The sequence below is a fragment of the Emys orbicularis genome, chromosome 2, assembly GCF_028017835.1.
Source record: "Emys orbicularis isolate rEmyOrb1 chromosome 2, rEmyOrb1.hap1, whole genome shotgun sequence".
In the NCBI taxonomy this organism is placed as follows: Eukaryota; Metazoa; Chordata; order Testudines; family Emydidae; genus Emys; species Emys orbicularis.
In genome coordinates this window covers 122,491,811-122,509,561 of record NC_088684.1, presented here as the reverse complement: position 1 = coordinate 122,509,561, position 17,751 = coordinate 122,491,811, and the positions used below count along the sequence as shown (strand labels likewise).

The window sequence follows — 17,751 nt, the reverse complement described above, 5'->3', positions numbered from 1 at the left end:
AGGTAGAAGGACACCAGAGAAGGCAGCAAGCCCCACTTTCAGTCTAATACAGATGCACATGAAGAACCCCCAGAATCACACAGAGTTCTTAAGCTATACAAAGACAGATTCCCCAAATCATCACAAAGACAGAACCAGTACTTTCTGACAATGGCAATGACAATTTTTGCTGAGCATTTAGAGAAATAAATGTGTGGACCTACTTATGTGTCACTGCTTTTATTGAAGTTATATCACCATTTTTTTGCCACACTGCTTCAGTCTTGGAAGGGTGCTACCCCGTCATTGCTCCTGGATTCTCAGATTGCTATAGTCTTATAGTATTCTTTATCACCTATGTTCGGTGAGAAAATTGAAACCATTTCTCTCTAATGTAGACCTCACAACAAACTTCCCCACCTTTATGTTAGGCATTTAACATTAGCACTAGCTAGTCATGGTTTACACTAAGGTAAATGAGATCACAATCAGATCCATCACATCTGGCAGGAGAACTTTTTCATTTGAGAGCCTTTGTCTTTGAAATTTGCTCCCTTGGATGTTTTAACAGAGCCCAAGTCTATCAAGCCTCAGAACATAATGTAAGATGTATTTTTATTTGGTTTGATTTTTGCTTGGTTTTATCTTTTAAAATTTGAAAGAAGACCCGTGGTGGTCAAAGCTACCCATTATGGAAGGCTTGTCATTTGTATTTTAAATTTGAAAATAATCATCTAGCTGCTATAGCAAAAGATCATCTGAAGAGCAATAAAATAAATTAGTTTCCAGCCAAGACAGTATTAGAGATCGGTCTACTACAGTTTAAAACGCCATGGCTCACATGGTAAACTGACAGGTTTCAGAGTAGCAGCCGTGTTAGTCTGTATCCGCAAAAAGAAAAGGAGTATTTGTGGCACCTTAGAGACTAACAAATTTATTTGAGCATAAGCTTTCGTGGGCTCCAGCCCACTTCATCGGATGCATAGAATGGAACACACAGAAAGAAGATATCTATACATACAGAGAACATGAAAAGGTGGGAGTAGCCATACCAACTGTAAGAGGCCAATCAATTGAGATGAGTGGTCATCAGCAGGAGAGAGAAAAAAAACTTTTGAAGTGATAGCTGAATACATTGCTGCCCTATTGTAAAGAGGAATGAGGTGGTCATGAGGGTAGTCTGGACCCAAACTACTGTGAGATTTACACTTCCTGTATGGAATTCCACTCAGTAAGCAGACCATTGCATTCTCTCCAATAGCTGAAATTTCTGAGTAGTCTTCAGGCATAGCTTATGTAGACTGTATTACAGTGATGCAGGTGACCCAAGGCATGGATAAGTGTAGTAAGGTCTGCGTATGGAAAAACCTTCTTACCAACTGCAAAAAAAGAGAGAGAAAAAAGTGCAACCTTATAACCACCTCTAGTATCTGGAACCTCAGGGGCAGCTACTGATCAACCATTATGCTCCCGCTTCATACCCACCTCACTTGCAAACCTCATTAATAAACAGTGGTCACCCAACTTCCATGGAAGAAACTCATATAATCTCTGCATTTCTTACTCCTGAGGAAATTCTGTGTGTGTGGGGGGGAAATCTGTGCCCAATATTTTAAAATTCTGCAAATTTTATTTGCAAATAAATAAATATGAAGGCTCCAGCTTGGCAATGGGGAGCACAGGCCACTGGCTACACAGAGGAGGGAGATCACCCTCAAGGCCCCCACCCACACACTCTGTGGTGAGGCTGCACCCAACCCTGACACAGTGCAAGGGCTGGGCCTGACCCAGAAACACCCAGAGCCCTGTCCCTCCGTGCCAGGCACACCAGTTTTGGGTAGGCAGGCTCAGCCTGGCAGGATCTAGGTGTGGGGTGAGAGGTTTGTGTGGAGCAGTCTGGGTGCGGGGGAGATCTGGATGCACAGGGGCTCGTTGGGGAGGGTTCTGGGTGAAGGGGACTCTGCAGGGGGACTCTGCAGGGGGGGTCCAGGAGAAGGTGTTTGGGGCTCAGAGGGGGGGTCTGGGTGTGGAGGGATGTGGCTCACGGGGGGGTGTTGGGTTTGGGGGGCTCAGTGGGGGGCCTGGGGGGTTGCTTGTTTGGGCTCAGTGGGATGGGGGATGTGGCTCATGGGGGGGCGGGTCTGGGTGTCGCTGGTTTGGGCTCAGTGGGATGGGAGTGCAGGGGGCTCATTGGGATGGTCCAGGTGCGGGGGGGGTGGGGCTCAGCATGGTGGGGGTTCAGGTATGGGGGGGCTTGGTGGGGAGTTTGAGTATGGGGGGGTGAGGCTCAGCAGGGGTGTTGGGGGGGCCTGGATGCATGGGGCTTTGGGAGACGGGGAAGCAGCTCCCTGCACAGCGATCCCTCCCCCTGCAGCTGAGGAGTGATGGGGACAGGAAAAGGGGTGCGGAGCCGTGGGAGGTTTCTGAGGGTGGATCTGACCCGCCCTGGCCGCTCTATGCAGGGGAAGAGGAAGTGCGCTCCCAGCCCAGCAGGGACTAGCAGCTGAGCCTGGTGCAAGGTAGGAGCCGCTGGCCAGGGTGTCCCCAGCCTCATCCCACCTCACCCCGTCAAAGTGATTTACCTCTCCGCTGGCTGCTCCGGGTGCCTGAAACAATGCGGCTGCACTTCTGAGGAGGGGCGTGTGACCGCTCCCTTTGCTTCCCCATCAGTCATTTTTCTCTCAGGAAGCAAAAAATCTGCGGGGGCAGTAATTCTGTGCACGCACAGTGGTGCAGAAAGAATTTCCCCAGGAGTAATTTCTTCTGGTTACTGCTCTGAATCCAAAAGAATCATCTCCTTCTTGTCTGCCTGAATCTCAGCCAACTAGTTCTCATTTAGAGTACCCTTGGCTAGACACTGAGTCTCTTATCTGACTGGTTGATTCTAAAGACACAGACACACAGTTTGAGTGTTGTCCACATACTGAAGACCCTGCACCCCATACTATCTCACTATCTCCCATAGCAGTCTCATATTCACATTGAACAGGAGGAATGACAAAATTAGATCCCTGTGGGACCTAACATGAGAGATTATTCATCTTGCCTGAAGGATCTCCCACTATTCTCCTGTGTGACCTCTCAGAAGCAAAGGAATGGAGCCATTCAGTTTCCAGTCCCCTTTAACACACTCTGGAAACCAAAAGCATCAGCAAATAATCTATGTTAATGCAATGTCCAGGGTCTTGCTTTAGCAGATTAAAAACAACGAATCAGTCAGTGATTATTTTCAACAAAATGGCTTTCTTTAAAAATGGAGGTACTGCATAAGCTATTCATGTACGCTATTTTTGATACTAGAAATGTTAAAACATATTTACCATGATGAATAAATTGCATTTTGAGATAAATTCTCTACGGGTTGTAGTTTGAGGACAAGGACAAAGTTGATAAGTTACATGGTGTCTTCGTTTTGACAGGAGTTGGCTCACACTGATACCTCCTTTTTCACGTATCAGTTAGAAACTAACCAAATCAGGAAAGAATAAATAACAGCTGCATGACCAATATATCTAACCACAATTGAGATTTTGTCAGTAATGTCATGAAACATGTTGCATTGCCTGTTATGAAGTTTTTCTTTTCTTTTCTTTACTCTTTCCTTAGTGGTACTTCATTTTTAGAGCCTAAAGCTTTCAGGTCAGCAGTGCTGAGTCTTACTGTATTATCATCTACACTTTCAGCCTATGAAAAGTTTAGTGATGTTAGCATTCCTTCTTTGCAGGTGTTTGAGAATCATCTTTAGCTGCTTAATACACAAGAAAGCAAACTGACTTGATCACAAAATCTTGTACTACATTGTTTTGTTCGTTAAAAACAAAACAAAAACAAGTTTCAGGGGGTAGCCGTGTTAGTCTGTATCTACAAAAACAACAAGGAGTCTGGTGGCACCTTAAAGACTAACAGATTTATTTGGGCATAAGCTTTCATGGGTAAAAACCTCACTTCTTCAGATGCAACAAAACAAAAACACTGTCTCTGTGTGACTCTATTGTATATTTATTGCTAGTTGTCACTGTGAAATATTTTGTAGAGGGGAAATTGGCCATAGCTACCATTGAACGTTAGAATATTTTATGTATTATGTTTTCAAAGAATAATAGTAGAAGCCAAGCCTTGAAAAACTATCAAATAAAGAGCTGTCAGTTATGGATGGCTTTGACTGGCTTTCTTGTCAGCTGACCATGAACAGAATTTAGCAGAATATTTATGACCTATATCCTTCATACAAATTAGTAATGGGTGACAAAGTTAGTGTGTTTTGTTCTGTTCTTACCCTGGCATATGACATTGTCACAAGTACCCATGCAGAGTGAAGGATAGACATCAGTAGAGGGCATATGGTACTCCTCTTTAATTGCATTCCAAGAAGACAGTGTGATTATAAAATTGTAGATATACATAATGCTGGGATGTATGTGAAATGACTGGGGATAGGTGAAAAAATAATTGTCATAAATAGCCGAGAGATTGGTGTGCTCTAGTGGCCTGAGCTGAGTAGTTGGTACTTGGTACAGGAACCCTTGAATTCTAATTACAGCTTGACTTTGGCTTTATGGTCTTGGTGAAATCCCTTAATTTCTCAGCCCCAGGTTCCCCACCTTCACTGGGGGAGGTGTGAGGAAATGAATTAATGTAGTTAACTTTTTATACAAATATTTTGAAGGTGCAGAACACTATACAAGCATTTGGTAACTGCAAAAGTAGTAATAAGAAGATACTTTGGAAAGAAGGCATAAAAATGTAAATCTTTTCAAGCGATATGGTCAAGTAATTTAGCCTTCATATTTAGACTTTGTTGAAAATCTACAGCAGTCAGCATTTAAAAAAGATACTCACCAATAGTTACCAGACAGTGGTATGTGATATACTGCACTTATTTCCTGTTATAAATACAGGCAAAAGGTTTAGTTACTTAGGCTTGTTAACAGAAGACAAATTCTATCCTAGATTTTCAAAAGTTATTAATGATTTGAATTGGCTGTCAGTAATAGAGGCCTGATTTTTCACAAAGCTCTGAGTACACTCTCCATGAAGAATAGGCCCCTCAAAGATGTCACGAGCTGGGCATTCAGAACAAGAATCCAAATTCACTAGTTGCTTTTGAAAATCTTAGTCACTGACGTTTTAATGGTGACGGCTAAAATCTGAATGTGACAATTTTGATTTTAAAAAAATCAGTAAAAAGTATTGTTAAATGTTGCCCGTAAGTTTTGGAAGCCCAGACTAAACAGTTTTGTGCTGATGGGTGAGCATAAGTGAAGCTGCCCAGTTGAGTTTAAATATCCTTGTTGAATGAAGTGCAACAGATTAAGCAAGTAACATAAATGTTGTCAATTTAATTTAAGGTGGTGCTTACAACTCTGGTAAGGAAGATTATATTTTTTAAAATAATGATTATTATCTAGACAATTTTCTTTTAATTTCTTACCTGAATAGTATATGTATTTTTAAATAGGACCTTGACTAAGGACACGTATTGTTTTGAGAATTGAGTATATTACTTTTATTAGTCTAACTGTATATTCTTGAAATCTGAAGACATGAAGCTGCACTATGGTGATCTCACAGACAGTACTTGCCTGGTGAAGATAATTAATGAAGTGAAGCCCACTGAAATCTACAACTTGGGAGCTCAGAGCCATGTCAAAGTAAGTAACTTTCATCATTGAGAATTTTGAATGGTTAGTGAGTGTGTGCACTGTATCTCTATTCATAATTTTAGTCCACAGCCCCTACAGCATTTCAACAATTACTAGTTATAACGTGTGAGCACTGCTTTAAATCCTAGCAAATACTACTAACTTGGTGCTGAATATTGTCCCAGTTTCCGTACTGAATGTAAAATTAAACCTCAAGTGGTAGTATGAGGTTAAATTGGCATTGCCAAGATTATCCCCAATTTTTGAGGCTTAGTGTCTCTACCATTTGAAATAACATTGGGTTCAAAATGTCCTGAAAAGAAACCCTAATAGAAGACTAGCATACTGTTGGTTTGTGTCTGAACCAAAACATTGTTTTAAAGTAATATTTTATTTTTAGCTGATATATGTGATGACGTGTACGAACCTGACTAAAACATTCCAAATAGCTGAGTGCTGGTCTCAATTCTGATCAGAAGCCTTTGGGGTGAAATATTTAGTTCCATAATATTCCTCACCCCAAGCCTCTAACTAGAAGTCTTTGACTTGCTCCTCCTTCTCTCTCCACCAGTAGTCTGCCCTTTGATCCTGCTGGTGTCTGTTTTGGAATGCTTTGGAGTAGCCCTTTGTTATTTTATTTGTATATATTTTTATTTCCCAGGTATTTGCAACTTTTAGTGCAGGGGTTCTCAAACTGGGGGTTGTGACCCCTCAGGGGTCCCAAGGTGGTTACCTGGGGGTCGTAAACTGTCAGCTTTGTGGGGCTGACAGCCCTGAGTCCCCATTAAATTAAATTATCCCCCCCATTTTTAATTTATAAGGGGTGTCACACTCAGAGGCTTGCTGTGTGAAAGGGGTCACCAATACAGAAAGTTTGAAAACCACTGTTTTAGTGTGTATGAGTTGCATCTGTTGTTGCTACTAGTCTGTTAAATTTATAGTGGGTGCCATAATAAAACATTTACAGTGTCCTGTATAGTACCTACAGAAAGTCTTTTTCTGAGTGAAAGAGACTAACCTCATTTAATCCTTTACTAATATGGAAAAGATTACCCAGAAATGAGCATTTCAAGGTCATTGCTGGCCCTGGTGATTTTTCTCCAAAGAAGAATTTAACCTTTTCTCTCATTGATGCACTTCTTTTTCTTTTCTCCTGGATACACTACTGATCTTCAGGTGTTAATTGACAGAACATTGGCTGTAACAGAACCACAATATAATAGCCACCATTTTCACAGCTTCTTTTATTAAAATCGGTTTATTCTTGGCGTAGAAATAATTTGAGCTTCTGGCACCCTACTTAACAGAGAATGCTTCAAATTAGTTTTGTACCCAGTCTGATTGATCTTCATTCATTTGCAATTTGTGTATTTGTTCATGAAAAGAAACATCTCCACTTTTTTATAATTCTCCAAGCATCTGTATAAGAATGTATCACTACCAGTTCTGCCTGTGCCAGTTTTGAGGTAGACCGTGTCCTCTGAAAGAATGTGATATGTAAATGGAGAGAGAGTGCCATATACTTTTTCTGAAGGGGAAATGGAAAATTGTAAAACTGTGTCAAAGGATTGAATTTACAGCTAGAGACAAATCAGTAATTTTACCTTGAAATACCAATCTGCTGTGAGTTCAGGAAAGTGATGTGAGTAACAAGGTGAATTTTCTATTGTTAATGGGATGGGCAGCTGCCTAATGTGCATGTAACTTTACATCAACAAAACAGAAATAAAAACTGCACCTTATTGTAATCACAGAATTCTCTTTAAACACATGTAGTTTCATTTACCATGGGGAATCATCATTTGCATTTGCTACTTCAGTTCTGTCTTATAAATTAGGATCCATAGACTACTCTTAACTACTTGGTAGCAAATTGTGATTAGAAAACAATGGTAAATCAGCCACATGCACCTTCTGCCTCCTTCCTCTTCTAAGGCCAAGAGTGGGAGTGGGTACATAATTGCTTTCAAACTCTGTGTCTAAGCCAGCAAAAGCAAATCATGCCTAAAGACAGCAACTAATGACTGGTCTGATCATAGATATAAAAAATAAATTGAAGTATGTTAGCTTTTTAAGTTCTAAAAATAATATTTTGGTATTATCAAGATGATTTAGAACTGGTTTAGCAATGCCAAACGTTCTAAGACAGCTGCTGACACTAACTGAGTTGGGAAAGTACCTGTTTCTTCATAATAAGCTTTTGCAAACTGGTGAACATCCTCATCAGCACATGATTTAAGCAAAGCTTGCTTTAATCATAGCCTATGTAAATTACCCACTTTTTGTGTGTGTGTGGTGCTTTCAGAGAAAAAGTTCTAATCTTAGCTTACTTTACATTCTGGTCACTTTGAATCAATGACGTCTACAGTGTTTTTTGGTGGTGTTTATGTTGGCTTGTGTTTATGTAGAATAAAGTTTTCTATCACACTCCCTTCCAGTTAATTTTATGTGAGCCATACTGAAAGTAAGGAAAATAAAATAATAGGAAGTTGGTCTGGTTTCCTGTAGGAAACCAATGAAGATGAAATTGGTTCTTGGAATGAACCCACAGCAGTCTGGGAAATACTGACAGAGAAGACCATTTTTCTCAATCGTAAACAGTGAGGATTATGACTCATGAGTAGGTCATTGAGAGGCTGATTTAATCTTATGCTGGAGAAAGTGAGAGATGAATGACTGAAATTTGCTAGTTATTAGAAACAGTAAACTTAACATGATATCATCATCAGAGTAGGAACAAATTATCCAGTGTGTAATCCTGCCTGTTTTCATGAAGAATGGGGTTTACAACTTCTACGGAGGGTGTTCAGTAACAGTAGCACAGTCACTTCAGAGCTGTTACACTTGTAGTTTAATCTTAAATTCTGTCTGTTCTTTAGACACTGCTGTATCATGAATCGTTACTACTAACTATGCAACTATTTTTTTCATTTGGGTAGAATTGATGGTGGTAATTGGTTACTGTGAATTGACTCCAAATGCCAAGCACAGAATAGGTTGTTTTATGTACATGCTTGATTAACTGAAACCGGTTATCCAAAACTTCCTGCTATAGTCCTGACATATGTCATGTCTACACTACCACTTACATTGGCAAAACTTATGTCACTCAGGGGTTTCGCCGGCGTAAGTTTTGCCGGCATAAGTGCTAGTGTGCACAGTGCTACATCAGCGGGAGAGTTTCTCCTGCTGACGTAGCTACCACCACTCACTGGAGGTGGTTTAATTATGTTGCTGGGAGAGCTCTCACTTCAGCATAAAGCGGCTACATGTGAGATCTTACAGCTGTGCCACTGTAAGGTCTCTAGTGTAGACATGGCCATAGACTCGTATACTTTAAAGTGTATTAACTACATTCAAAATTCCTTCAAATATCCAAAACCTAGTTTGACTGAATTTGTTTAGTGCCATTCCCTCACACCATTTGGCTAATTGAGGGGGTATTGCATATTCACCTGTGTGTGTGTGTATAGAACAGTGCACAGCATCTTATAACTATTTTAGGCAAACATAATTATGAACAGTATTAATTGCATACGGAATACAGTGCAGTATTAACTGTAGATATTTTACTATTGCCATCTTAAATTAATCAAGCAGGTATATACTCTGCTGGTGATAGAAATGTTTAAAGCAAAGGGCAGCATAACACTGATATAGAGAATTCTGTCTCATATTAAACAGCTTAGAGTTAAATTTACATGTGGTACAAAGGGATGCAACTGCTTTGTTTCTAATGGAGTTAGTTTTGCCCAGTTACTCTCAGTCTGAATGTGGTCTTTTTAGTGTACTTGCTGTAATCAGTAGGAGATGACATATGGGCTGTTGGCAGTGATTATTGGTTTCTGTTGCCAAAACTGTTGTCATAAAATATATAAGATGTGAAAAAAATGGGTTGATGTATTGCAACTAGGGTGCCTAATGTTTGCAACACAGACACCTCGGCAATGTGCCAGCGCCCATAGTGTTAGTTTATATGCAAATAAGGTCTAACTTTTAAAAATCCAAGTACTGGTACTTTTTTCTACTTTGCAAGGTAAATACAAATAGTTTATTGTTTTTGTTCAACAGTGATAAAACCCTGAAGTTGATCAGGTTTTCTTAAACTGCAGTTGCTGAGAGAGGGTGGATCAGGGCTACGTTTTATTACTACGTGATCTGCATTTGGCACTGTGCTTGGACATTGGCACTCTACTATATGATACCAAAATATCAATTAATAATAATATGCATCACTCATAAAGCACTTTTCATTTAGAGAGCTCAAAGTAATTTAGGAGCCTTGTCCCTATTTTGCAATGAGGAAACTGAAATGCTAAGAAAGGTTAAACAACTTCCTGAATGCGTAGAATCCCGTTTTTCTGACTCTTCGACCTGCCCTCTGTGCATTGAACCACATTGCCTCCCAAATGTTGTAAGCTGGGAAGAATCAATGTGTGACTAAACAAGAGGAATACTTCAAACAACCAGTTGTCCTCTGGTAGCAGATTTTATTCCATCTGCAGCAGCATCTCTGTTTTGGCTCAGATTTACTAATGCATTGTTAGATTTGAATATTTTGATTCAGGGCCAGTGTTTGCTTCTAATCAGAATATAAAGGTACCCCCAAAATGTTGTTTAGCTGAAATATTTTATGCGGTAGAAAAAGAATTCACAGTACATTGAGGAATTTCAACATTATGGGCCTGATTTTAGAGTAACTGTTGAAATCTATTTAAGTTACATTGGTGTAAAGCTTGTGTAAATAAGAACAGAATCAGGCCCATTGCTTTAAGTTTGTTACTTTAGAATAAATTTCCGTGGGTTTATTTCTGCTTATGTAGTTCAAAAATGCTGACTGTTAATATAAGGTACTTTTTTGTAGTTGGCAGAATTTTTCACTCAGAATTTAACACAGCATCGTTTTAAATATTGTGCAGATTTGCACATAATGCAGAAATACGTATATGCTTTGATTTTCTTTTCATGTAAATCGGATTAATTTTTAATGCTTGGGTGCCTAAACACCAATATTCGTTTCTACGAGTGGAAATGTATACTTGGTTCATAAGCTCATGCTGATGTTTACTCTCTGTCAGTATTGGAATTAGCACCACCTGAGTAATTTTTAGTGTTAACTAACAATGAAACATGATAATTCAAGATGTAAATTCAGAATATCTGGCAATAAAATAACAATGGTCCATGTTTGTTTGGAAAAAAAAAATAACATGCTACCAAGCTAAAACACTTCCCTTTAAATGTACAGTATCAGAGGAATATACGTCTACAATACATAGGAAGTACCGTATTTGAAAACTGGTTTATTTTCCTAAAACATATAGGTACTAGAATAAGTTTTTGTATATTCTACTCATGAAAGTAGAAGGGTTGGTATTTGTAATCAGGTGGATTAATGTACAGTCCTTTTAAATTAATCTTCTGGTTAAGGCCCTGATCCTGCAAACACTTACTCAAGGGCTTAGTTTTAAGCATGTGAGTAATCCCATTGAAGTAATAGAATTTATATGATACGATTGGTTCTAATACCTATCTGTTTTCTTAAAACAAACCAGTTTTAAAAATACTTCCTCTGTATTGGGGATATGTATTACTCTCACAGTGTAAATTTAAAAGACGGTATTTTATCTTGGTAGAGTCTGGATTTTTTCCAAACAAACATTAATCAACAACTTTAATGCGATTACTCATGTATTTAAAATTAAATGTGGGAAAAATGATTGTAGGATTGGAAGATTGGAATTGAGAGACTTATTAGTGACATTTATATAATTTATATCTATTCAGTTTTGGCCCTGATCCTAGAATCCTTATTTAGGTAACCCTCATTGACTTGAGTTCAGTTTTGCTTGAGTAAGAATTGCAGGCTAAACCCTTTGTTAGGAAATTTTAAAGCATTCCCAATCCTTCTGCACTGTCAAAAATAATCAGAACTATACACTACTTATAAACTATAAATCACATGGTTTTATCCAGTATGCAGAAGTAATATGTTTCTGATCATTTGGTTTACACATTTTTTGTGCTTTCTTGTATTATATTAAGTTTCCATATAATTAGCTATAAGCATTGCAACAGCCTTAGTGGGTTGCTTATATTACTTCTACATTTGGTGTTGTAAAAGCAGTGAACAGTGAAACACTCACTGTAACAAAATCTAGTTCAGTTAATGGACAAGAATAATGGCACCACTGTGCTAAGGGGAAGGATGCAGTACACACGATATATAAACAAAAATAATCCAATAAATCTTAACTTTATAGAATTTAAGAATTTCACAGTTAGGTTTTATAGGATATTTTACTGTATCACAAGTTGGTATCAAATTATCTTTAATTTAGAGGGTGTGGGATCGTTTGATCAGCTAAGAAGTAGAGCCCACTCCTGGCTTTTGCAGCAATAGGAACCTGAATGCAGATTGCTTTGCTGTAGGGATCCTGCTTACCAGGATAGGATTCCATATAGTTGGCTAGGGCACCATGGTATGGGGCATACTTTGCTGTATCTCTTTGCCAAACCACTGTGCTCAGCTACCATCTGTTAGCTAGCCTAGCACTGACTTCTTGCAGCAGTTTGTGCTTCTAGTTTCCAGACCACAACCTCTTGCAGAAGTGGTATGTGAGCCATTTCATTATTCAGGACCTCTCTTAACACACTGGTGTGCTCTGAGGAAGGACCCTGCACTACTGTATCACAAGAGGAAGACGATCCTTGCATTACCTTCTCATCAACCTCACCTTTCTGCACCAGCCAGCGGCTTAATCCTTTAAAGTGCTGAATACTCTAGTCCTAATCCAGCAAAGCATTTAAGCATGTGCTTAACTTGAAATTGATGGGATTACTCAGGTGCTTAAAATTAAGCACTTGCTTAAGTACTTTGCTGGACTCGGGCCATAATGTTGGGCTCTCGAAGGTCAGAGTCTCAATGAGGCTGAGGGCAGCGTAGGGCTCTTAGTGTTCCTTTTTGAAAGTTTAAATGTGTAATTTTGCCTATGTCTAGCTTTAAAACTCTCTCATTGCATTTCTGAGCAATCTAATCCAAATGTAAAGCCATTTAAAAATTCCTTTATATGCACATAATATTTTACTTGGGGGTAGGGTTGAGGAACACTATGAAAATCCTATTATACCTGTTCAAACAGAGTGTTTTCTTTTATTAAGTGTAGGAGGAATTGTAATTTTGATAATAGGTGGTGGTGTTTGGAATTTCTCTTCTAATTAGTAGACCACACAAAGATGGTGTAAAATGCAAATAAACACATCAGTCCAGTCATAATAGCTGCGTGCATTGGCTTGCCTAAACTAAATCTAAAACCAAACATATTTTTAGTAACTCAAATATAATTGTCACATGGCTTGAAACAGATTAATGTAATTGTTAGATACATATACATGTTGTGTCTGCTAATATTGTAAATACATGCAAATGACTAATGGGATTATATGATGAGTTGCAGTAGTATGTACTAAGAAGAATATATTGATTTCTGTTTCTTTAGCAAATAGTGTTACCAAATTTTTCGCTTTGTGATCTGAAACAAGTACTTTTCAGGCCAAGCACAACGGGAGCCAAATTGAGGCAGAATTTTTATGGACACAAATGTACATGTTTTAGTGCTGCAAAAACCTGTAAAATGACCTAACTCTTTGTGCCTTCTCCCCTCCCTCCCACTGCCTACCCCACCTAAAACCCCCAAACCAAATCCTCTCCTCACCCTCTCCCCCAACACCTCACTGTAGCGATTTTCCCTGTTATGGAAAAAAATGCTAGAGATTATATGCTTTTTGGACTATACTGATTTCCTTTGTATTGCACATAATTATAATTTGTTAGGTTTTTGCTTTTTCAGTCTCTGATCTTGTTGTTTTTCATGTGTCATTGTTGTGATAAGCACTAAGAAGATTACCACCAATAAGTTATTTTAAAGTATCAGGAAAGCAATTAGGCGAAAAATGAAGCCCGATAATTTATTGAATGCTTATCAGGGGTGTGAAAAAGACAAAACAAAGCCCCGAAGCGTAAGTATTGTGTAAGTATTGCGATCAGCTACATTGTCCGTCGGTTATTTGTAAATTCAACAGTTGTTGTCTTCTTTTTTTTTTTTTTTTTTTTTTTTTGCAAGATATTTTATAAATGCAAGTAAAGGACTTTTTTTCTTTATTTCCCCTCCTGTGCAATACAGTATATAAAGAGGACTACATACTTTGATGGATGAAGTGGTCCTTATCTTTATGATCTTGATGACTGATAAACCATGTTCTTAATCTGTGTGCGTTATTGGTATTTTAACATTCTGGGATGAATTCTGAACTCAGTTATGTTGTTGTAAATGTAGAGTAACAACTGATGCAGTAGAATTACATTGACTGCAGTGGCATTGAAGCAGGTTTTCATCAGTATGACTGAAGTCAAAATCTGGGCCCTTATTAAATCTATATAATTGCAGATGCATAATATTCTAGCATAATTCAAAAACCCAAATTTTGAAAGCATTACCATGTACGTTTTTAAAATTGAAAATGAGTTATGTATACATTCTCTAAGATCTCAATTGGAAAAGGTAGTTTACTTTTAAAGGCACTCCAAATTTAAGATTTTTATTATGTACATTTGTTTTATTTTAAATAGTCCAAATTCTGTTTTAAATTCATTTAAATTTAGAGGGAGGAAAAATGCAAGTTCTGTAAAGGTTTCTGTATTTTCTTTGGAAGGAAGCAAATGTCCCTTAGTACTTTTCCTTCTGACAGCTGGTTCAGTGGAAGATAAATTTGATGGAAAGAGAAGGAAAATAGTTATGGTGTTTCTGGCATATTTCTTCTGTCAAATAGATGGCAGCAGAGTGTTATAGACAATGGAGCAGTCCAGTCCTGTAGTTGTAGTGAAAGAATGGTGACATTGCAAGCTGACTTCTATCAACTGCAGCCCGGTATAACTTGTAGTTAAACATAAAATACGAAAGAAAGCTACCATTGATAATGCAGGAGCATAGAGGATGAAGAAGGGTATGAGATGCTATAAAGTTCTGAATTCTGGAATAGTCCCAGGTGGGAAAACTTAATCTTTTAAGGTATGTCGTCCTCTCATGCAACATGACTGAAATCAGCTAAAATAATATGCATGTCAAAATAAAATGACAGAAAAAGAAAAGTATTCACAAGTTGCAACTGAAAGTAATGAACTGCTGCCTTGGGGTACTCTAGAACTTGGCCTGCATGCCTATTTTTTAGTTAAGCAAGTTAGAGAGAGGAAATGTCAGTCCTCAAATCAGGCAAGCATTCTTTGGGAAGGTTTGCTAAAATGTAAGCATATTTTAGAAACAGATCTGCAGTCTGTTATGCCCCAATCCCAAAATTAGATTTGCCATTAAAAGGGTTCAAGTATTAAATGCATCTTCAGGATAAGTGGTTAAATAATTAAAGTGGTGCTGTGTTTTAATTAGCATTCACTACCTGCAAAATTAATGGGTGTACAAGAGGTGTAGTAATCAAATATTCTATTTGATGTATTCAAGATTTTGTCTGTATCTGGAGTTTTTAGTAGAATTGCCTTCAAAACAGAGGATGAAATCCTCGCTACTTTGAGATCCACGGTAGTTTTGCAATTAACTTCAATGGGGCCAGGATTTTTCACCTACAGTGAGGAAATTTTGGAGCCTGTCAGTCAATTTCAGCCCAAAATTGTTTTTTTACTTTTACAATTATATCATAAGACAACAATCTGAGATATGAGTGTTTTAGCTTCAAGATTATTATGGCTGCATTGTACTTCAAGGTTTGGAGAAAATTAACACAGGACAATCTTAGTGCTACCAAATCTAGAAAGGACTTTATTTCCGATAACACTGTATTAATACTACTGTTCAGGGTAAACATATGGCACACCATTTATTTTCCTGCTGTACCCTACATGGTTTAGTTTCCATAAACAGAGCTCATTGTTACAAAATTGCTTTCAGAAGTGTATATAACAACTTAGTAAAGGCAATATCTGGCAAGTCTTTGTTGTGACAGAAACTTATTTCTCACATGTTTTTCTTCCTAAATTTGATATCCTAAGACTCCCTACCCCATTCGACAAGTTAACCCTCCCCCCCAATTTAATTTAATTTCTCATAGCTAATAAAGGCATTTTCATTCTGAAGTGTGTTGCAACTCACTCTAGCTGTTACAACTAAGTGAGACTAGAAGGGAGTGTAGTTTCCAACTGTGTAATGTAACAGTGCAAAAATTAATAATCCTGGCTGTTGATGTTTCAGCTTTGATTAAACTGCTGTTGGTGACACAGTATGAGTGGCCCTGTGTGACTTTTTTTTTTAATGCTTTTATAAAATGAGGTGTTTTGACAGTTTTAATAAAAGTGCTACAGTATTATATGTACTGTATGTAATTCATGTTATGTCAACATTGCTAAAACATGAATGGTATATGGACTTACATGCACACAGTACTTTAGCCATGCAATAAAATGATAGTATTCTATTTCTTTCTTTTAACTTTCCGTATTTAGTATCCGATTCATTAAGCATGCCATGGTTTACAAAGAAATCTTCTGTTTTTTGCTTTCAAACACACTTCTGAGGACATTCCAAAATAACAACAGTGTTTAGAAACATACTATGTTGTTTTAATGGCTTTTATGCTAAAAAGCATAACAATGCTGTTCTAATCACTCTAAAAGGAAACCTGAGTAAGAAAAGCATGCACTGAACACTCACATATCAGTTAATAGAACAAAAAATAAGAAATTTTTAAGATACATTAAATACATTAAGAAATTTCTTTCTGAAGGTATTTCACCGGACAACCTTTTGTATCTTCAGAGTAAAATGCTGAAGGGCCCTACTTAGGCAAAATCCCATTGAGGTTAGTGCTATTTTTCTGAACAAGTACTTTATCTTGAAAGGCATTATTTAATTTTCTAAAATCTGAAATACTACTTCTGTATCACACTTTTTTTTTTTTTTTTTTTAAAGTATCAGCATATTTTTTTCTCCTTACTATACTTTCCCGCCCTCAGATATGTATGGTTTGTGTATCTTTTTGAAGCATATATATTCACCCCTTTTATTTTCCTGATCAATGGAAGAATTACAGTACAACTTTTTAAAATGAGTCTCTGTAGACTTTTAATGCACATGGAATAGTTGAAATAAAATATTTTACCTATTAAAAAAGGTTTTGCAGATTTGTAATACTACGAGATAACAATAAGATTACTGAAAAACATCCATTTTTGTAGTCCAAACTATCACACTATGGGACACATTCAAGACTATGGAACCTGTAATTATGAAATGTCATAGGTTCAGTATTGAGAGCACAAATATTTTATAAGGGGTAATTACAGTGTTCTAATAGTGAAGAGGCAATAGTTACATATTTTTTCTTTTCTAATAATATTTTAGAAAGTGAAAATTAAAATATGGAAGTTTTATATCAGAAATTGCAAACTTATAATGGTATATTGCAATGGTGATTTTTATAGTTAAAAAAAGTAATGAAAACATTAAAGGTAGACATAGGCTGTACGACTTACCCATATTGTTAAAAACAATTTAGAAATGAGACAAATATAATTATTCCTTCCTTCCACGATCTTTGAACTTGGGTTAACTTTTGTATTGTCTTTTTTATATTCTATAGCAATGATCTTGAATTGATACTTGTAGAACATTGTTTTTTAACCATGTTTACAAGTTTGAAATGCAAATTAATTTACAAATTATTTCAATCCATCAACAGTTTAATTTTTGAGTAATGTTTATCAATAAAACTGTCTGAATCAAGAATTACTAGATCATTTGAATATAAAATTCCTAAGATCTAAGAAGAAACAATTTATAATTGTTTTCAGTGATTGTATACTGTACTACTATGAAATTCAGCATGCAGGAAGAGATAAGGAATCAATAGGAGTATTGTCAAATACTTTATGAAATGGTAAGGGATTAGATCCCATGAGCAACTGAGTGCCATCAGCTCCCATTGAAGAATTAGGCTTGGAAACGGAAAAATATCTATCAGTGTGTATACTGTGATATACTCTTTGATTTGAACATGTTACGTAATAAGTTGACTGAAAAAAATCATTTGTTAATGCAGCTCAGTCAGCTGTTGTCTGAGAAACTCC

The 17,751-nt window shown here is 37.3% G+C and overlaps 1 protein-coding gene across 1 annotated transcript in view; it reads left to right on the top strand.

Moving 5' to 3' along the window:
• Positions 1 to 17,751, top strand: part of GMDS (GDP-mannose 4,6-dehydratase) — a 582,436-nt gene that overhangs the window by 129,585 nt on the left and 435,100 nt on the right. The window contains exon 4 of the mRNA XM_065399137.1: positions 5,521 to 5,630. Coding sequence (XP_065255209.1) covers positions 5,521 to 5,630 — 110 coding nt within the window. The remainder of the gene's footprint in view (positions 1 to 5,520; positions 5,631 to 17,751) is intronic.